Here is a 22,274-nt window from a genome sequence, read left to right as displayed (position 1 = left end):
TAAGATACCGCTACATCCCTGCCATCCCCTTCCACTCCCCCATGTTCTCTTCCAGTAGCTCTTTATCTATGTAAGGACACTGGTAGTTATCAGAGGAATGAGATAATGTCTCATGTCACTGGTAGAACTGTCTACACTTGTTGCATTTTATTCAGCTGTCAGTCCCAACCTGTCTTCACTCACTTGTGTTCTAGCTGCTGATATTACTGGACAGATTATCTCTTAAAATCATATTGGTATATGTGTTGGTTTCAATAAAAAGCACATACAGTTAAGGCTAACATCAGGTCTTGTTTATTGCAATGTGATAAATTTAAATTCCTATGTGATAACCATAAAAAAACCTGTATTTGAGATGCATGGAAGTTACTTCCAATGAGAATTAGCATGAGGTTAAAGTTCAAATGTAAAGTGGTAAGAGACCAGTGGACTTCACTCCATTACAACACTTGAAAGGAAACTTTACTTTAGGTTTTGTCTTAGTGCCAAGTAGTGGAATTCAGTATTTGTTATCCTTCTGTATTATAAAATGTATTTTGTCCCAAATGCAGGACTTTGTGCTTGTTCTTGTTGAATTCCATCTGACTGATTATGAGGCATTTCTCCAATTTATGCAGGTCATTCTGAATTCTAGTCCTACCTTCCAGAGTGTCTGCAACCCCACCCAACTTGGTGTCATCCACAGATTTTCTTAATGTACATTCAAGCCCATCATCCAGATTATTCTATTAAACAATACTGGACTGAGGACAGACCCCTCAGGAACCCCACCTGATACCTCCTCCCAGTTAGATGTTGAAGCATTTACGGTTATTCACTGAATATGATGATCCAACCAGTTTTGAGTCTATCTTAAAGTACTTTAGTCTAGTCTGTACTTTCATAGCTTATTAAAGAGAATGTCATGGGAGACGATTTCAAAAGCCTTGTTAAGAATGTCATGGGAGACGATTTCAAAAGCCTTGTTAAAGTCAAGGTATATCACATCCATGGCTGTTTCTCCATTCACAAAGCCTGTCATCATATCATAGAAGGATAGCAGGTTGGTCAGTTATGATTTGCTCTTGTTAAATCATTGCTGGCTGTTACGGAATACCTTGTTCTGCTCTAGGGGCTTTGTAATAGGTTCCTTGAGAACATGCTCCATGATCTTTCCAGGTATCAAACTTAGAATTACTGATCTGTAATTCTAAGAATCTTAGAATTCTAAGATCTTAGAATTCCTTGGACCCATTTCTTAGAAATGTTCGCTATATTTGCCATTTTTCAGTTGTCTGGGACCCCACCCGACCTCCACAAGTTCTCAAAATAGATGGCCAATGGCTCCAAAATGGCCTCTTCCAGTTTCTTTAGAACCTGGTGTGTATCCCATCCAGCCCTGCTGACTTGAAAATATTGTGCTTCTCTAGGTAATTCTTAACCTGATCTTCCACTACCTTAAGGCTTTTGTGTCCATGAAGGAGAAAAGAAAGGTACCAGGGAACTTAAGAATGGTGGCGACACTTCAGGAAGAAGCAAACGGGGATTGCCCCAAGAGCCGTGGTTTCACAGCAGCTGCTCCATGCAGCTAGAGTGGCCCTAGAGAAAAAAAGGTACAGAGGAGCTGGAAGAGGAGCCAGGGAGTGAGGAACAGCATCCCAAGTCCAGGGACAGCTGGTGGGGCTCTCTTGTTCCTGCAGAGCTGACTAGGAGTCAGCAATAGACCTCTGAGAGCTCTGTTTAGCCAGGAGACCTGGCTGGAAGAATGCCATGAGAAGAAGCAGCACAGGAGGGGGCAGGGTACTGCCAGAGATGGTCTGGCTGGAGGCAAGTGGCCCCCCCTTTGAGTAAGTCAGTGCTTTAAGTTGTTTTTTTTTTCACTGTTTTACACTGCCTGAGTGGGCAAAAAGGGGAAGTGGGTCTAAGAGTCAGAGACCCTTCCCAAAGAATAAGAAGGGATAAAGACCAAATCAGTCAATTAGTCCTGCTGGACAAGGGGCAGGGGCCTGAGGTATTTTTTCTGTGCTTTGTTTTGTTTTGTTTTTTGAGTATTTTTTCCCACAGTTTGGTGTGCAAACCCTCTCTGAGGGAGAGACAACACCAAGTTACCCATACTCACATGGAGCTTACTTGTGGCTGAAAGACTGAAAGAAAACCTGGTAGTTCACGCTGTCCCATTTCATCAAGGTAGGTAATAACAAAAGTCACAAATCTAGAAAATAAAAAGAAGAATTAAAGAAAATTGCCTGGGAAGACCTAAAAGTGTATTCATTGGTGCATAACATCTGGGTGGCACTAAGACGGGGTGTAGGGGAGGTGGAGCCCCAGAAGAAAGTCCAACATATTTGCTGTTGACCAACTGTGGTGAAAGCAAACACATCCCAGTCATTTATTTAAAAGGAACATCAAGATGTAGCAGGTGAGAATTGGGACTCATCACTGTGTATAACAGGCAAGTGATCATGAGATGTTCAAATGGGGCTGGGAAGGAACTGGGCAGCCAGATGCATAGACCTAGTGGGGCTAAGCCCTTACAAAGTGGTGCATTGGCCAGGAACTCGATGATGGCCTAAAGGAAACCAGAAACATGGACCTCTCAGTGGGGGTGATGGGAAGCCCAGAACCCTTTCAACAAGCCTTACATTTAGTGGGTCAGGCGTTACAACAACAAGAACAAGTGGTGTGTCAAATTTCCCTTGAGGAGAAATGGCTACAGCAACAGGCATGGGCACAGAGGAACTAGTTTGAATTGAAAGTCCCCAAGATGACACCACAGGATGACCCAGAAGCCTTTTTGGAAAGTTTTGAGCCAGCTTTGGCTTCAGGGTTGGACCAGAGCTGCTAGGCAGGACAGTTAGGCATGCTCTTGATTGAGCGAGCGCAAGCCACCAAGTAGGCAATGCCTCTTGGGGAAGCCATTGATTATGATAAAGTAAAGAAGGAAATCTTGTACCGTCTGGATATCAACCCGGAGAGGTACCAGCAGTCTTTCCAAACGAGGAAGAAGAAAGAGAAGAAATCTCTGAGAATCTTGCTCCAGCATCTGGTGGACCTGCTGGAAAAATGGTTAAAACTACAGGAGGTGTCCAAGGTTGACATCTGTGATCAGATCTTGCTGGAACAATTTCTTCTTGATCTGAATGAGAGCACACAACAGTGGGTGCAGTGTCACCATCCAAAGTCATCAGCAGAAACACTATGACTAGCCAAGGATTTTGACAGTGCCCAAGCCAAAAACACCCAGGAGACAGAGCCAAAGGGAGGACAGAATTCCATGTCGCACAAGACCAAACAGAAAGAAATCCAAGAAGTTGGCCAGGTCCAGAGTGCCTCAGTGATTTGCTTCCAGTGTGGAAAGGTGGAACATATGGCGAGGGAGTGTAACAGTACCCCCCAAACAGTCCTGTGATCAGGGGACTCACATTTTGAAGTGCAGACATACCAGCCTGATCCAAGGCACAACAGACCTGTGGATCTGATGGATTGCAGTGTAGGCAAAACTGGTTGGCTTGGAAAGAAAGAGAAGCCCATGGTTTGGACCAAGGTTGGGGGCAAGAAGGTACTAGCCATCGTCCATACAAACTGTGCCCAGACTTTGATTTGGGCAGATATGGCCTCTGTCGGCTGGGCCCCAGAAGCAATGGAAATTAAGATGGTCTGCATACATGGACAACTCTCCATGTACCCCTGAAGGAAGCTTTGGGTAAAAGTGCTTAACATAGTAAGAGAGATGCCCATCAACATAGCGGATGATCTACCAGATCCGATGGCGCTGGGCTGTGACTAGGCTGAAATTTGGCAGGTCCTGGATGTTGTAAGAGCTCAGAGTGAGAACCGCCTCAGACTGGCAGGGGAGAAAGTGGATGACACCTCTGAATAAGATGGCCCTGACCTTGAGAGCTTATTCAGCAGCAGTCTTTTCTAGGAGGCACAAATGGGAGAGGAGCAGTTCCAAGCCATTATCCAAGTGGAACTGTCTAAATGTGATGAACAGATAATTTGCCCCAAATGGTGCCATACACTATTCCAATATGAGCTCAGAAAGGGTTTGCTTTATAGAATTAAATTGAGTCCACAAGAAGGACAAGAGATTCCACAGCTCTTGATCCCTCAAACCTATCTACCCCCATTATTAAGGCTGGCACATGTGAACCCTTTGGGAGGACACTTGGTGAGGGCAAACACTGAGGCCTGGTTGGCCAAATGGTGTTTTTGGCCATACCTGTACAGGCAGGCAGAGGACTTTTGTTGGGCATGTCCCAACTGCTAGTGAATCAATCTTAGAAAACTTCTGTCAGCTCCATTATAATCTATGCTGGTGGTGGCAGATCTCTTTTCACAGGTGGAACTAGACATAATTGGGCCACTTCCCAAAAGTTCGGTGGGACACCAATACATATGGTGCTAATTGATTATACCACCTGATTTCCATAAGCCATCCCACTACACACGGTTACTGGGTCTTGGGTGGCTGATGAACTACTTAAATAGATATCAGGGGTTGGCATTCCCAAAGAAATAATTACTGACCAGGGGACAAGTTTTACGTCCCATGTCATACGTAGGCTTTGCCAGGTGTTCCAAATTTGACACCTGTGTACAACCATTTACCATCCTCAAACAAATGGGTTAGTGGAATGATTTAATGGCACTCTTAAAATGCTATGCCAGGGTGCCCAAAAGGAACCCTGGAAGTGGGATATGCTAGTGGCCCCTTTATTGTTCACTGTGAGGAAAACCCCTCAGTCATCTATGGATTTTCCCCATTTGAACTAGTATATGGACACCAACCCCAAAGTCTCCTAGACGTGGTACAGGAGGGTTGGGAAACAGAGGAACTTAGGGGCCCCAACCCACAGAGTATGTGCAGGAATTGAGACATACGTTATGGAGGGCCAGAGAGGTTGCTTGAGATCACCTCCATCAAGCTCAGAAGAAGCAAAAAGGTTATTATGACAAAGGGGCACAAGTGAGAGAATTCTGAAAGGGACAGAAAGTATTAGTGTTTCTACCCAGCACTACCAGCAATCAGGACATGGGAGCCATGCTTTCCCAGAATATGGACGGGGTAGACAGGCCAATAGCCTACGCGAGCCTCAAGTTAAACCCTCATGAACAAAGGTACACTACCATCAAATGGGAATGTTTAGCCATCAAATGAGAGGTGGAGTATTTTCGTTACTACCTCCTGGGCTGGGAGTTTACCCTAATAACTGACCGTGCCCCCCCAAAATGGCTGAAGGCCTCGCAAGTAGATAACGTATGGATAACCAGGTGGGCCTTATCTTTATAACCGTTTCACTTTCACATAGAATATAGGCTTGGCCAAGCCAATGTGGTGGTGGACTTCCTATCCTGATGCCATGGAGAAGAAAATCGTCCTTAGCAACTCCACGCCCCTGGGGCAAATCCACCAAGCCCCAAGCTGAACCACAGGGGACTAGAAGAAAGGCACCTAATGGCATCTTAAGAGGAAGGATGCTCCATGCAGCTAGAGTGGCCCTAGAGAAAAAAGGTACAGAGGAGCCAGAAGAGGAGCCAGGGGGTGAGGAACAGTTGGTGGGGTCTCTCGTCCCTGCAGAGCTGACTGGGAGTCAGCAATAGAGCTCTGAGAGTTCTGTTTAGCCGGGAGACCCAGCTGGGAGAGTGCTGTGAGGAGAAGCAGCGCAGGAGGGGACAGGGAACTCTGCCAGAGACAGGCCAGTCAGAGGCAAGCAGCCAAGCTCCTTTGAGTAAATCAACTCTTAGTTTTGGGGGGGATTGGTTTACTGTTTTACATTGCCCATGTGGTCAAAAAGGGGAAGTGGTTCTAAGAGCCAGAGACCCTTTCTGAAGACTGAAAAGGGATAAAGACTAAGTTGGTCAATTAGCCCTGTTGGACCTAGGGAGGTTTTTTTTCTTTTTCTTTTTTTTTTTTTTGAGTAGTCTTTTCCCACAAGGGGTGTGCAAGCTATCTCTGAGGGAGAGAGGACACGGAATTACCCAAACTTACATGGGGCTTACCTGTGGCTGAAAGAAAGCCGGTAGTCCATGCTGTCCCATTCCATCGAGGTAGGTGGTAATGAAAGTCATGAATCTAGAAGATAAAAGGAAGAATTAAAATCACCTAGGAAAACCTAAAAGTGTATGCGGTGGTGCATAACATCTGGGTGGCAATAGGACAGGGTGTAGAGGAGTTTGGAGCCCTAGAAGAAAGTGCAGTATATTTGCCATTAACCAGTTATAGTGAAAGCAAACACCTCCTGATCTTTTACTTCAAAGGAACATCAAGATGTGGCAGATGAGAGTTGGGTCTCACCACTGTGAATAGCAGGCAAGTGATCATGAGACACTCAGGCAGTGCTGGGAAGGTACTGGGCAGCCAGACATGTAGACCTAGTGGGGCTAAGCTCTTACAGTCTCCTTCCCTACCTTTGCTGTCAGCTGCACTCATGATATTCAGGAAGACTGTGGTAAAAAGGCATTAAATACTTCATCCTTCTCTGTGCCACCTCTAACTATGTTGCCTTTTGCATTTAGTAAGGGACCTACATTTTCCTTGGTTTTCCTCTTACTTCCAACGCACTTGTAGAATTTCCTTTTATGCAGTACTTTAATGCAGAATTTTCCCTTAGGGAGAATTACTCAATAAACTCTTCTTTTTTTACACTCACAAATACTACATTAAATAATGTGGAAGCTCAACAGTGAAGAAAGGCAGCATATTAGTAAGAGGCAGAATGGAAATTTCCCATATAGTATATTAGGGGTAGGTAAGCCCCTTAGTTGTAGGTGGCAATTTCTTCAGAGAATTGAACTCTGAAAGAAAAATCCCTACATACAGGAGAAATAGGTTGACCACAAGGCAACTGACTGTTGCTTTAGAAGTATTGATGGAATCCATAATTTTGAGTATGTTATAATAAGTCAGAATGCATTTGAGATTGTTGGGCCACAATCATGCCCCATTGCAAGCGTCTGGTGAAATGAGTTAAAGAAGAATTGTACAATAGTACTAAAAACATAACTATATTTAATGACAGAAATGGGAGAAAAGGTGTTAACCTCCCTTAATATAGTTGTAATTATATTCGAAGTACAGTTCCAGAATAACATTTTACGTCTAAAAGTGGGGCTTTCTATAAGAAAGAAGGCCTTCTCATAACTGTAGTACAAACAAGAAGCTAACAGCTTATATAGCTCAACTCAGATACTACATGAGCAAAATAAAATTAAAACCTATAATAATTCTATAATCCAATCAGAACTTTAATAGGTCTTTTAATAGATCTGTAATTACAGGCAACATTGTACATAAAGCAGCAGACAAACACTTCCTTTCTCACTTCAGTTACTACTGACTTCTCAATAAATTAAGTGATGTTTACCTTAATTAAGGAGCTTAACTGTTCCTTAGTTATCTGGTAACCTTGAGGGCTAGGGACAGACATCCAAAAAGCTAGGGAAAAACATTCAAAAAGCCAGAACCTGAATTGATTCAATCTTCACAGGTTAGTCTAAGCCCCCTACTGTCTCCTCCACCAGACACAGGAGGGGGGGGATAATAACTCTGCTACCTGCCCCTTGCCTAAGGGGCCCTGCTGCTGGACTCTGGTTGCACCCCAACCCTGCCACTGCATCAGCAAGAGGGCAACGCTTTTGACGGGGGCAGCAGCCCCTGTCATGGTGTCAGGGAGTGAAAGCCCCTTCTTGGTGGGGAACCATGCTGTGGGGTAGTCAGAGCTGCGGTGGACTGTGCGCTGCAGCATTGTGACTCAGAGGGGGTCAGAGGCCTCGCTGCAGTGCTGCTGCTGCTGTCATCCACAGCAGCTTTCCGCACCCCGCAGCACAGCCCCTCACCAGGAAAAGGCTCATGCTCCCTGAGACCATGACAGGGGCTGCTGCCCCTGTCACAGTCACTCTCCTTTACCACTCCATCAGCTGGGTGGGGACAGGGCCAGACGCCAGCTGGCAGGGCACCTTAGGCGGTGGGCAGGGAAGAGGGTTATCCCTGCCAGTGGGACAGGGAGAAGGAATTAAGCCCCCCTCTGCCGTGGTTAGTCAAGGCTACTGCCCAGGCTGACCATGCCCCCACCGCCAGAGCAGCCAGCATGTAGAAGTGCAGGTCCATGCTGGTGGGACAGGGGAGGAAGGGGAGGAATAAGCTTCTTTCTTGCTCCCTTCCGGGGCCAGCATCCGGCCAGACCTCCACACCTGCATGCCCCTGCCTGTCCCTGCTCCGGCTGGGGAGCAAAGGAGCAGGGCCAGTCCTGCTCAGCTGGAGCAGAGAGTCCAACCCAGAGAGACTGCCAGGATGCTGGGGGACTCTGGTTCAACTTAAACCAGGAAGGGTTCTGGGTCAGACATTGCATAAACTGGTTTGAGCTCAGTCAGTTAAGTCTGATTCTACATTCAGCCAGGTTCATCTCAAACTGGTTTTGGCCATTTTGAAACTGGTTTATGTGCACTGAACATCTGTTCTGTTACAGACTTAAACCAGTTTCTGATCACTTAAACCAGTTTATGTGTAATGTCTGTCCCTAGCCCTGGGGTTCTTACCCATATGGTAATCCTGTCTTAAACCACTTTCAAAATTGCCAGTATACATACTATATGCAATTGGTTTTGTTTTAAGTCTTCAGATACAATGCATGGCTTCTGAGATTTCAACCAGCAATTTTAAAACAAGGTCCCATTTAGAGCAAGGTTAATTAAGGAATATTTGGTTCAATTGCCAAAATGAAAAATACAGTTGTGTATTTTTTGAAGGCGTCAGCTATTTAGCAAAACCAAAAGCCCCCCAGAATTCATTTTTTAATCGCATCTAAATGTTAAAATGGGTTTCTTCCTTTGGGTGCTTGTCCTTATATGCCTCAAAGCACTCAAGCATGGACACTTTCCCCTACCAACATGTGTACACTGCACATGCACCTTTCCTATCTCAGTTAAATGCTTTGGCCTGATTCATACTATTTCTGCAGTCTGACCCAGGCTATGTCAGTATACAGTCACCCTTAGCACCTTCCTTCACTACTTTTTTCTTTCTGGTTTTTGGACATTTTTCAGTAGGGTTATTTTTTTCCCCATGTTTTTTTTTTCTGTGGCCTGCACCCAAAGGCTTCTCTAGTTTGTTGGTCATCAAGTATTGACTTCTACAGCCAGCTTCTCCTGGTTTCATGGATTCAAGCCATGTCCTTCTATAAGGCTTATCCTGCTATAAGGCTATGCTTGCCATGGGCACACTAAGTGTTACTTCTCTTTAGGCAAGCCTTATATCCCTGGGAAGTTTATTTGTAAGTCATTTGTTGTCTAGCGAGGAAAGGAGCATAAGGCCAAACTCTAGGTTTACCTCCTTGGTAAATCTATGAGATTGGTCTCTAATCCAAGAGCAGATGATCCACCTGAGTGCAGACCTTTCAGAGCACAAAAAGACCATCCTCATTGGGAATGTCCCAGTCCATTTCTGGTTAGTCCCAGTGTAGAAGCAATTACAAAGCGAGATCCACTTCCTAGGGTTCCTTAAAGAGGTCCTTCTCACTGTCCCATGTTTCCCATTCTGAGACTGCCACCAAGTGGATAGGGAATTGTGACAACCCGTACTAGTGTCCCTGAGTGCCAGAGTTCACTTCCTTGATTCCCCTAGCAAGTACCAGAGGCATTCCTCAATACCACTGCCATTACAACCACTGCTTTGTTGTGGCAGGTCTGCAACTAGGCTTAATGTAGAAAGAAAAGATTGAAATCCACAGCAAGTTGCTTTTTTCTTTTTGTGAAAGTAGTTATGAATAAACACTGACTTCCACTTTGATTCTGGGTCTCCTCTGTTTTCCCGGGGTCTGCTGGCACCAATCCATCAGTCCTGTCATCTGTCATATGGTGAAAGGACCCAGCCAGAGACTAAAAGTGGGTCCTATTTCTTCCTTCTCAGCCATCAGTGTTAGTCATGACATACTTGCCTGGTAGAAAGTTGGGGACCCCACAAGAACAACCTTCAGGTGCAAAGTGCCCTTTTCTACATTATTGATATGAATCTGTATTTGTTACTGCTTATTCTATTAAATAACTTCTTATTGACCATAGTTCAGTTCTTCAGTCATATATTTATAGATTCAGAGAGAGATTCTTAGATCGTAAGGTCAGGAAGGAACCTCGCAAGGTTATGGGGTCCAGGCCCCCAACACTAGGCAGGAAAGACAACTGGGGTCATGTGACCCCAGCAAGATGACCATCCATTCTTCTCTTGAAGATCTCCAGGGTAGGTGATTGTACCACCTCTGGAGGGAGTTTATTCCAGTCCGGACATTCTAACTGTGAAGAAGCTTTTTCCTAGTGTTAAGTCTGAAACAGTCTCCCAGGAGTTTGTGGTCATTACTCCTAGTTTTCCCCAAGGGTGCCTTGGTGAACAGTTGTTTGCCAAAGCTGTTGATGTATTCCCCTGCTGTAGCAGTAAACTACTACCAAGTCCCCTCTCAGCCTTCTCTTTTTTAGGCTGAAGAGGCCCAGGTCCCTCCGCCTTTCCTCATATGACTTGCCTTGCAAGTCTCTGATCACATGGGCGGCTCTTCTCTGGACTTTCTCAAGCTTTTTCATGTCTTTGTTGAAGTGCGGCACCCAGAACTGGACTCAGTACTCCAGCTGTGATTTTACCAGTGCCAAATAAAGTGGAAGAATCACTTCCTTGGTTTCTCTTGAGATGCATCAGTTGATGCATGCCAGAGTGTTATTTGCCCTGCTGGCTACAGCATCACACTGATGGCTTATATTTATACTACGGTCTATTATTACCCCTAGGTCCCTTTCACTCATGGTGTTAGTCAGTTTGGTGCCACATATAAACATGTTGGGGATTGTTCATCCCCAGATGGAGCACTGTACATTACTCAGTGTTAAACTTCATCTTGTTCTGATCCACCTAGCTTGCCAGCCTGTCTAAGGCCACCTGTACCTGCAGCCTATCTTCAAATGTGACCACATTCCCCCATAACTTGGTGACATCTGCGAACTTGCCAGTGAGCTTTTTTCCCCCACATCCAAATCATTGATAAAGATGTTGAAAGGAACTGGTCCAAGCACCAACCCCTGAGGGACACCACTGGCCACTTCTCGCCAGGACAACACATAGCCAGTCATTCGAACGCTCTGGGTCCTACCTTGCAACCAGCTTCCTACCCATCTAACTGTCGAGTAGATAAGCCAACAATCCTCTAATTTTCCAATGAGAGCAGCATGGGATACCAGATCAAAGGCCTTTTGGAAGTCAAGGTACACAACTTCAACCCCTTCTCTCTTATCCGGGTGGCGAGTCACCTGGTCGTAGAAGATGAGATTGGTAAGACAAGACCTGCCCGCGACAAAGCCATGCTGGCTGTCATTCAGAATCCTACCTTCTGCAAGCCTATTGGTGCACATAGACTCCTTATTGAATTTTTCCCTGGAATAGAAGTTAGATGAATTGGTCTATAGTTACCTGGGTCGTCTCTCCTCCCCTTCTTGAAGATGGGCACAACATTGGCTCTCTTCCAGTCCTCAAGGACCTCTCTGGAGCATCACAAGTTTTGGAAGAATTTTGCCAAGGGGTGCACAGTGACTTTGGCCAGTTCCTTCAGCACTCTTGGATGAAGTTCATCTCGTCCAGCTGACTTATAGATGTCTAATTTTTGTAATTGATTGTGCACCAGTTCAATGTCAATAGTAGGAAGGCTGTCATTCCCACCATGCTCATTCTGCACCCTATCTAGCATGGTTTTCCCCCTGGTTTAGTGAAATGCTGAAGCAAAACAGTTATTCAGGATTTCAGTTTTCTCCTGAGTGTCAGTAACCAGCTGTCCTGAGTTGTTGAGCAATGGCCCCACACTCCCATTTGTCTTCCTCCCGTTCCCTACATACTGAAAGAAGGACTTCTTACTGTCTTTGATTTGAGTTGCTAGTTTAACTTCAGCGGCCGCCTGAGCCTTTCTAATCCACTCCCTACACATGCAAGCCGTTGTTGTATAGTCCCCCTTGGGCACAGTCCCAAACTTCCATTGTTTGTAAATGTCTTTCTTCTTTTTCAAGAGGACCATGATTTCCCTGTTTAGTCAGGAGGGCTTCCCAGCTCTTCTGCTACCTTTCCTCTGTATGGGAATGGACTTCTTTTGTGCTTTAAGAATCATGTCATTAAGGAACAACCACTCTTCACACACTCCTTTTGCCTTTAGTCCCTGGTCCTGCAGCACTTCCCCCACTGTTGTCCTGAGGTTGTTGAAATTGACATTTTTGAAATCCAAAACTTCAGCTCTACTATCTAATTTCCCTGCCTTGCAACAGACAGTGAATGTGATGGTTTCATGGTTGCTGTCATGCAGGTTGCCCTCCATGTTCAAGTTGGTCACCAGATCCTTTGGCTAAGACCAAGTCTAGGAGAGTGTTACCTCTGGTTGGCCTGTGCACCTCCTGAGTCAGACAGAGCTCTTTGTTGCAGGTCAGAAAGCACCACAACTGGTCAGACTTTGCCGAGTGTTCCTCGTAAGAGATGCCTGGATAATTGAAGTCGCCCATGACGACCATGTCCTGTGCACATGCAGCCTCTGTCAGTTCTCTAGAGAACTCGAGATTGAGCTCCTCTCCCTGGTTTGATGGTTTGTAGTATATATACATCTACAGTTAGGTCTCTCCCCCACCCCTGCAGTTTGACCCAGAAGGTTTCAAGCTGTTCTTCTTTGGAGTTGATGTCAACCTCCAAGGAGGTGTACTGCTCCCTCACATAGACAGTTACACCTCCACCTTTCTTCCCTACTCAGTCCCTTCTGTGCAGTGTGTATCCCTCTATGGCTACACTCCAATCATGTGAAGAGTCCCACAAGGTCTCCATAATCCCTACTAGATCGTAATGTCTACTGCAGAGTAGCAGGGCTAGCTTCTCCTGCTTGTTCCCCATGCTCCTGGCATTAGTATACAGGCACCTGAGTCCTCCAGGTGAGACCCTAGATTTCCTGTCATGCTGAAGGAGAATTATTTCCTCAGTTTCTGCAAGAGTGGCTCTCCTAGTATCCCCATCTTTGGAGATTTCTTGTACATCGATCCCTGGGCATATTCCAGTCAGTGTTTCCCTGTCCCCCAGAGATAGCAGTTCACTTCCTCGATGCATCCTTCCCTTCTAGGTCTGTGACCTGCAACCAGGAGCAGAGAGGAAAAGACTACCTGCTCCCCCTGCTACTGGAGCAGTACCCCTTGCTACTGGGGTAGTAGTTGGAGGGCTGGATGAGCCTAGGGATTCTCTCCACAACATCCCAGATGCGGGCCCTGGGGAGGCAGCAGACCTTACAGGCTACGGGGTCCAGACGGCAGATGGGTCCCTTTGTACCCTGCAGGAAGAAGTTCCCCACTACCACAACTTTGCATTTTCTCTTGGGGGTGGCAGCACGCTGCTTACATTCCTCCTCCGGTGTCACCATTGGAGCCTTCTCATGTGGGGAGGGGAGCATACCTGTTATGCAGGGCTAAGCGCAGAGCAGCCATAGCTCTGCGTGTCCTGGAGTGTGAGGTGGCCATTTTCCAGGTAGGTCTGGCTGGGTCTTTTTGGTCAGGCTTCTTGTTGGCCACCATCTCTATTTCTGTATCTTCTTACTTCTTTTGGAAGGGGCCTGGCAGTAGCCATTGATGTAGTCTTTGTGGGCCCTGATGGTGCATAGCTATCGTACCTCCTCCTCGAGCTCCTCCACCCGGCCCTCTAGAGACTTCACGAGGGAGCACACCCACAAGTGGGGGTGCCCCCATGCCCAGCTGCCAGCAGCCATGCAAGGCAGCCTCTGTAGTCCAGGGCCAGTGGCTGTCTGGGTGGGGATCTCAGCAGTGCTGCGAAACCTATGGACCCGATGAATCACCACCATGGCTCAGTGCAAGTCCACGCCCCTCCCTGATCCATGCAGCTACTCTTCAAGCTCCTGGCCTCAGGCTTCTTGCTCAGCCCAGCCCTCTGGGTGCCTTCCGCATACCTATCCACGTGAACTCCTGTGCCAACTGCCATGCCCAAGCAGAGCTGCACCTGTTTGTGCATTCTGTTCATGGGGCTCCCTGGGGGCCTTAGCTAAGGAGGGACCCAGGGCAGAGGGTGCTCCCCACCCAGGTTCTACTCAGCTGGTGCGTCCTACCTGGCACAGCCCTTGCACGCTCACTTGCACACATGCACGCATGCACACACATGTTCTCATGCACACACCCGTACCCTCTAAGTGCCCTTGTGCTCATCCACCCTCTCCTTGCCTCAATTTTCTTACCTCTTGGTTCTATGCTGGTGGGTCAGTGGAGTCTGGGTCCAGGTCTTCAGTTCCTGGGGGCACAATGGGCATTAATCCATGCATCTTCCCTGAGGAGAAGGCCAAACTGCTAATTTGCAAAATAGTCTTGGATGAAGAGAACCCCAAAATATGTATATAGCTTGACTAAAGGCATATTTTCTCCATGACAAACACTAGGTCACACCCTCTCTCTTCCCCTCCTCCCTGCCTTCCCCCCTATTCTAGATGCTGGGTCTGCTGTGGAAGAAGCAGAATTCAGTTGGGATGAGTATCTAGAAGAAACAGGAGCAACTGCAGCCCCTCATGGATCTTTTAAACATGTGAGTAAGATTTAATTTACTCAGTTCTCTTGTAACATTTTCCTCTTTCAAGTGTCCTGACTGTTTAGGGTGTCTTAAATCTAATATTCTAGTGGAGCATTGTATCTGGAAAACTGGTTGATTACATAATTTTAGAGTGGTGAGGAATGAGATTCCATTGCGCGCACACTTGTCAAGAACTGATGATCTTTCCAAGTATTAGTAGTAAGGAAATCTCTTGGAACACTTCAATAGCGACTCTTGATCAGAGCACATTCTCTGGTAAAGTGTGATCTGTCCAGTTCCTTTATTTCCACTCTAGTCCCAGTGCATTGTCCTTGCTACATGCCAACTACAGTAAGGGAACTGCTTTCAAGAGAGTAGGTGTTGTGGATCTTAGAATGCAGAATACTTATCATATAGACCAGGGGTGGAAAATCCCTAGCATGAGTTCCAGAGCATAGCATGCAAAGGCATTTTGTTTGGCACGTGTGCCTCAGGGCGGGGAGCGGGGAAGGGGTTGTGCCCCTCATTGATCCCCTACCGTCTGCCTCTCTGCCCAGAAACATTGCCGACCCCTGATATAGATCTAATTAGGCTTTGAAGGGGACAGTTTAGTAATGGACTGCAAAGGTATCAAAGGAGATAGTAAATTTATAAAACACTGGATTGTAATCTCTAGAGTTTAAAGAGAGTGTTTGTAGCATGTGTGATTAGTGCAGGATCACCTGGATTGCCTTGACTTTTTGTAGTTTTTAGTTTTTAGTCTTTGCAGAATCTATTTCATATGTAGGGAACAAACCAGATAAGCATTAAAATTTCCAGCATCTGAAAACAAGGTGTGAATTTTATGTTTGAGAGCATTAAACTAAAACATGAGCTTAACCTCACTGAAAGCAGAATTAATGATTCGCTCCAAGTTAGAAGAATGTTTTTTTGTTGATAAGGAATTGAGCATTTGATACTATATCACGGTTATGAGAAATGGATTGTCAGAATGGTCCCATCTGCTGCTTTGGTACGTTCTAACTGATGTTTGCTACACAACTCTGGATTATTTTTTAACGTGGTATTCTCTCATAGCAAGATTTAGGAGTATATGATTTATATAGCACATGTGGCAATTTTATTTGAGCATTTATCAATGAGTGCATGTACTTGGACTTAATGGAAATGTTCCACCTCTATGCTACACACATCTGTGAATATAGCTCTTCAAGTGGAAGGAGTGACACTGCCACCATAGCTGTGCCTCTTATAAGTGCAGTGAAACAAACTGTTTGTAGCCTTACTGGTTTACAGGCAAAAGGAATCAGAACTCTATATAGAGGTGATATCTTTTATTAGACCAACTAAATATTAATAATAAAATGTCTTTATTTGCAAGCTTTTGGGCACATTTATCCTTCTTCAGGTGTAGACGAATGCGAAGATTGTAAAATGTCTTCTAAGTGGAAATGAAAATTCATATGTCACAGGAGAGCTGAAGGTGTTGTAAGATCTTTTGGTTGGTAAAGTTCATTGCTCAGGAGAGCCTTTCTTCAACCCATCCTCCTGTGAAATATGAAACATCATAACCAGAAGGCAACATAATTCAGTATCCTGCTTGCCATCAGACAGCTTTGAGGTAAACAGACTGCTCTTTAACTGAGCCTAATTTGCATTAAATGAACTTTTCCAACCAGATTTTACACCTTCAGCACCCCTGTGAAATATGACTTTTCATTTCCACCTAGGAGAAATTTTACAGTCTTTGCATTTTCCTGAAGAAGGGTGAGTATACCTGAAAGTTGCAAATAAAAGTGTTTGTTTTCAAATGTCCCCAACATCAGGAGACCTGTTAAACGTTTGTGATTTGGCACTAAGATTCCTTCCTCCTTCCCCAGCCCCTCCCCCAGGGTCAACAGAGGCAGTGACTACTACTGCTGTCATGGGTGCTGTGCTTCTGAGATCCAGAAGTCACAGCCTGAGACTGAAGCTCAGTGAGTAGGCAATGGAGGGGAAGGAGGAATGAAAAAAAGATGCTGCTAGATCTGGCTGCATCATTACAGAGAAGAGCAGTGGCTGAGGAAGCTGGTATGTTTGTATGGAGAACCATCAGATTTGCTGGGCTGACCTGATCAGGAGGGCAAATATATCTATCCCAGGCCAGGTGTGTAGTGATCTTCCAGGCATGCCAGAACATTGAGGCCACCACAGAGTTAGCGTGTGCAGCAAGGCTTTCTCACTCACTCTCATGTGCATGCTTGCTTGTAGGCACCCTTGACCAGCAGGCAGATGGCATCCTAGCCATGCTCTTTTTTCCCCTCATGCCCTGGTAACCCTAACCTCTGCCTCAACCCCTCAAGATTAAAACCAAGTCTACTCCACTGGTGTGCCCTGGACAGTTTCTTTCTCCCTGATAGATGCTTTTCAGATTTTAGGCCCCTTTGTCTCATGCCCAGACTTTCTCCCCTGCCTTCTCTGCTATAAGAACTGCATTTTACTGTGTCAGACCATAGGTCCATCTTGCCCAGTATCTTGTGTCACACAGTGGCAGAGAGTGGATACTGAAAGGGAGGGTGAACAAGGTATGATGAAGACAATCTGGACAAACACTGCTACAACCTGGATACCTGACACAAGGTATGATGAGGGCTTTTTTTCCACTGTTCCTTTCTCTCTTGCAGTCTCCAGCATTTAAAGTCTAGGACGTTCTAATATACAATGTACCCCTATCTCCCATACTCAGTAACTAGTGATGATGCCCCTTTCTTCCAAGAATTTGCGCAATCCCTTCTTGAATCTGGCTAAACTGTCAGCTTTCACAACATCTGGTGGCAATGAGCTCCCCACCTTGCCGTACTGCAGTCAGGACCTAATCCTCCCTCTTTAAGCCTTTATCCCCTTCCCCCATCCTCATTATTCTAGTCAGCCTGATCACACATGCACACCAGCTTTCTCGACATCCTGACTCCCATGCTTCTGCCTGTTTTTTTTCCTTCTACTTTAGAACTGGTCACTTAACTATCAAGAGGACTGGTCAGTGTCACATGCATTGTGTTCCCAATAGGAGCAAGGAATGAGCTCCTATTGTCTCCCGTGCTGTCAATCTATGACTGAGCAATGCCATGTGGTACTGGCTTCATTTCCCACCTCTTGATAGAGAGTCCTTACCCCCTTGACCATGCCTTCCACACTGTTCAAACACATTTGCCAGAAGGCATGCTGTGGCATAGCAACTCCAGGCTATATGATTCTGGCACAACTTGAAATGAGTTTCACAGGAAATGTAAAACTAAATCATGTGACTAAAGAAATGTTTGTTAACAAAAAATACAATGACAAGGATGTGGGCTGTTCTTTATTGAGGATGGTTTTCAGATTCAAGTAATTCATGTGTGGATGCAAAATCAAATCAATGTTTTGCTTCAGTTTTCAATAAGTAGAAAGATGTAGGACATGGGGACACAGCCAGTGTTGCTAGTAGGAGTGAATACGCAGAAGTAGAAATTTCCCAAACAAAACTCAACGTACTTAATATCCTTGAATTAGGGGAATTAGATAAAACTAAAAAGCCTGGTATTTGAAATCACATATCCACTGATAAGAAAACTTAGTAAATCTTTCAGTTTGGGAATGATAGAATAACAAATGCCTCTATATATAATTAAGGGGAGGGAAGTGTGATCCCAACTACAGGCCTGTTACAAGCCTTTGCTCATACAGAGGACATTGGAACAGTGTTAAAGAAAATAATAATAGAAGGCTTTGGGGCAGATGAAAAATGAGCTAAAAAGCAACATGGCCTTACCAAAAGCCATTTATTTGACTGACATCCATCTTTGAGAAAGAAGTGGTAGATCTCATCAATCTAAATGTCAGAAAAGTACTTGATACGGTATTACATGGGAAATAGTTGAACTGGGGAAGATAGGGGCTAATAGAAGTACTTCAGGAACCAGTTAAGGGGGAAATGACAGATTTTGCTAAAACACTAATGTTGAGGCTGAAGGGAGTTTACTAGTGGAGTTCCGCAAGGATCTTGGGATGGATCTTGTTTCTTACTAGTTGCAGGCATCATCAAGACACAGGAGGCTCAAAAATGTCTTATAGAAAGAACAGGATGACTCTGGGGACTGGAAATAGAATGAAATATAATAATAGGAAGTGTAAAATCAAGAACTAACACAAATTTCTGTTACAAACTCACCAGCTGGAACAAGCAGAGCTGCAGACAAATGACTCATATGCAGATATGCAATACAGTTGCTTCTGACTTTCCAAATGGTAATTAACCCTGGAGTAAGCAAGGTGACTTACACTGAACCTAGGCTGTATATTGTGTGTCTGCTCTTTGCTTACACTGGGTGAAAGTCTGACTATACTCATAAACCTGTAGTGTGTGTTTTTAATTCTTACACTAAGTGACCTGAAAGCAGTATGGAACTTGCATGTGAATTCTGTGAATATGTTTAATTTCTAACCATTTAAAGACAGTTTTTGCTATAACAATTAGCAGGAAATAGAACTAATGGTACTGATCTTACTCAAAGATACAACTATCAAGCAAAATGTCAAACAAGTTCCTAACTTGTATGGAGGATAAGTTTCTATTCCAGCAATTTGAGGATATGATCAGGGGATCAGCTGTCTTAGATATTGTCATGACCAACTGGGAAGAACTGAGGAAGGATATAACGGTGATGGTAAACTTGAGGAAATGACCATTGTATGATCAAATTCACAATTCTGAGATGCGAAAACTATGGGGGGAGAAGAATTAAGACACTGGGTTTCAAAAAGGCTGATTTCACCTGACTGAAGGAGATAGTAGGCATGGTGCCATGGGAGGACAGACGGAAGGAAAAAGAGGCCTGGGAGGGCTGGAAGCTTCTAAATGGCACAATATTGGAAATCCAACAAGAAACCGTTCCAATACAATAAAAGCATAAGAATGGCAAGAGACCAAAGTGGCTGCACAAGAAGTTTGTAGAAGAAGGGGTAAGTAAGCCCCAGCATGGGTGCCAGAGCATGGCATGTGAAGACATTTTGCTTGGCATGCATGTCTTAGAGCAGATGGTAGGGAAGGGCCAACACAAGGACCAGGCCCCTCATACCTCCTCTGCCATCTGCCCCTGGCACACCAACATCTTAGAAGTTGAGGTTACTGGTGTTTTTGGTATTCTGCCAAAAAATGTTGCCAGCCCCTGTTCTAGGATGCCTTAAATGCAAAAGAAAAACATACAGGTAATGGAAAGAGGAGCACCAAGGGAGCATACTAGGAAATAGCAAAATCTTGCAGGGACAAAATGAAACAAGCAAAGGTAAAATATGAGCTATATCTGGTGAGGGATGTTAAAGACAGCAAGAAGAAGTTCCATAAATATGGTAGCAAGAAGAAAAACAACCAAGGAAGCTCTGGGTCCTCTGATAAATAGCCAGGGGGGGCTGTTAACAGAAGATACAAAGGAGAGGGGCTCAACAGCTACTTTGCCTCAATGTGATGCAGCTACAGTTTTAGGATATTATGAAAATCGTCTTTGCTTACAATAGTGACACAGTGGAATAGACTGGGAAGGTGTGGAATCTCCATCCTTGGAGGTTTTCAAGAAGAGATTAAATAAACATTGATTAGGGATGATCTAGGAATAGCAGTTTGTGGAGTGCTCTGTAAAGTGCACCATCCAACTCTGTAAATTGGAACCCCAGGAGAGCTACACCCCTGAAACGCTGTAAGATAATGCAGCCCAGAGCAGGTGGATATTGGAGAGTATCATGCTCAGCTGCAGGAGAATGAATCCAAGTTCCACAACCAGACTAATTACAAATGAAGTTTAAGCAGCTAGGATAAGTTTTATAGAGGGGATATAAAAAGTATTCTGGCTCTCCAGTTACACAGTTTAATATGTGCAGTTATGCTAGCTGTCCCTGGTTGCAGTGCGAACTGGAGGTTTTTGGCCTTTCCCATTTTGCATGGGGTTTGCCATGTAAGGTTGGGAAGTGCCCCCCCCACCCCCATCCCCCCTCTAAGCATCGGGGGAAGGGGAGCAGGTTGCCTTTCTCACAAGTATTGTGTGTTGCCTGTAGCCAAGGTTGGGAATTTTGATTGGGATGTGCCAGTGCTCCTCCTGGAATTAAAACATGCAGGCTCCTGGATAGAGGGTCTTGCCCTTCCACTCAGGGTCAGACTGGTCTGACTGCAGTGGGGTGAGGTGTGGCCCTCTTTGCATCTGTTGAGTGCATTTTAATAAAACTTGCAGCAGTTGGACACTGACCGCTCTCCTCCCCCTCCTATACCTTTACCTATAGCTAGTTAGGGTGCTTTTGGTGTCTTTGGGCAATATGCCTTGTAGTTGTGTGAGAGGTTTGATTAAGTAGTTTTAGAAATAGGGTAGACAAAGACTTCTGTGGGATAGTTTGGATAGGAATGATCCTGCCTTAAGATTCAGAGATCCCTTCCAGCCCTTCTTTTGGGTGATTTAGTGAACTAATGAGAAAGTTTCTTCCCAGTGCATCTACATAGATTTTTTTTAAGTGAGGCTATATAAACCATTTTCTTCCCAAGAAAAATTTGTGAACTGTAATTTTTCAAAAATTCTCACTCATTTTTTCACTTCTAAGTTGCATTTCTTTAATATAATCATAATGGTAAACAAATCAAATGAAAGGTATAGTATTTTAACTGGTCTTCTAAACTTCAAAATCCATAATAGAGGATCAAATATCTAACTCAAGGTCAATTTTTTTTCACTGTTAGAAATTACTTAAATTGTTCACTATGGATAGGCATCTGGCTGGGGTCATCTGACCCCAGGACTCTTTCCTGCCTAGGCAGGGGGTTAGACTCAATGATCTGGTGAGGTCACTTCTGACCCTAGCATCTATGAATCTGTGAATATTTCCTTGTCTGCCTTTGTTCCTAATAAACCAGTTTTGCTTTTCACTAAATCAGCTTCAGATGTAGATCATTGTTTTATGCTATGGGCTTGCAGTATAGAAAGGATTCATTGAGTGAAGTGATTGACATCATCTTTATGAAAGTAAAGGAAAATTCTTTTTTTTCTGCTTCCAAAAGCAGCACTGGAAGTAGATACTGATATTTTTGTGTCCCTTAAACAAACTGTTCCCTGCCCTGAAATACCTGACTCTAGCGTACAATCCTCCTGGCTTAAGGACCTGGGGAAAAGGTAAGTAAGATGATTTTTGGACTTTATCTAGACATAACTGAACTTATCCTCAGAGGGGGATACCTTGCTCTGTGGAGGAGGGGAGGGGAACAGTGTTGGACCCTGGCAGCAGCATGAAGGAGGGGGGGAGGGGCCTGGTCCCGCAGCACAGGGGAGGAAAGGGGGAGTGGGCCTGGCCCCAAAGGTGAGGGGGAAGAAGGAGCCAGATGCAGGACTCTGTCCCCCCTGCCCTTCCCCCTCCCCTCCACCAGTCATTCTTGATTGGCAATTGACTAGTAAGGATATATATACAGTGAGAACAGAATCATAAATTCATGGCATTCCCTAGAACATAAAAAGTTTCATGACAACAGGAGGGTTATATCTGGAGAATATCTTGCAAACCACAGATCTTGAGTACAGTAGCAACACTTCTACTTTTAATCCCATGTTGTGTCAGTCAAGTGTGGTGACCTTCATTTTGAGATTCTTGAGTATTTTAGAAAGAGGTAATATGTTTTCTTATATCACTAGCACTTTCTGTTTACCCCCTTTGTCCCCTTCCCATTTTTAATTATTAGTGGATTCTTTTT

General features: G+C 44.8%; 1 protein-coding gene across 6 annotated transcripts in view; it reads left to right on the top strand.

Annotated features, from left to right (window-relative positions):
- Positions 1 to 22,274, top strand: part of SFMBT1 (Scm-like with four mbt domains 1) — a 129,751-nt gene that overhangs the window by 5,720 nt on the left and 101,757 nt on the right. For all 6 annotated transcript variants that reach the window (XR_002103218.1, XR_002103217.1, XM_019547429.1 and 3 more), the window contains exon 2: positions 14,460 to 14,554. Coding sequence is in view for 4 of the 6 variants with exons in the window: in XM_019547429.1 (XP_019402974.1) it covers positions 14,460 to 14,554 (95 nt within the window). In the remaining 2 variants the exon portion in view is untranslated. The remainder of the gene's footprint in view (positions 1 to 14,459; positions 14,555 to 22,274) is intronic.

The sequence above is a fragment of the Crocodylus porosus genome, unplaced genomic scaffold, assembly GCF_001723895.1.
Source record: "Crocodylus porosus isolate Cpor-Errol unplaced genomic scaffold, CroPor_comp1, whole genome shotgun sequence".
In the NCBI taxonomy this organism is placed as follows: Eukaryota; Metazoa; Chordata; order Crocodylia; family Crocodylidae; genus Crocodylus; species Crocodylus porosus.
Note: the sequence above shows the minus strand (reverse complement) of the source record. Positions and strands in the feature narration are given on the sequence as shown.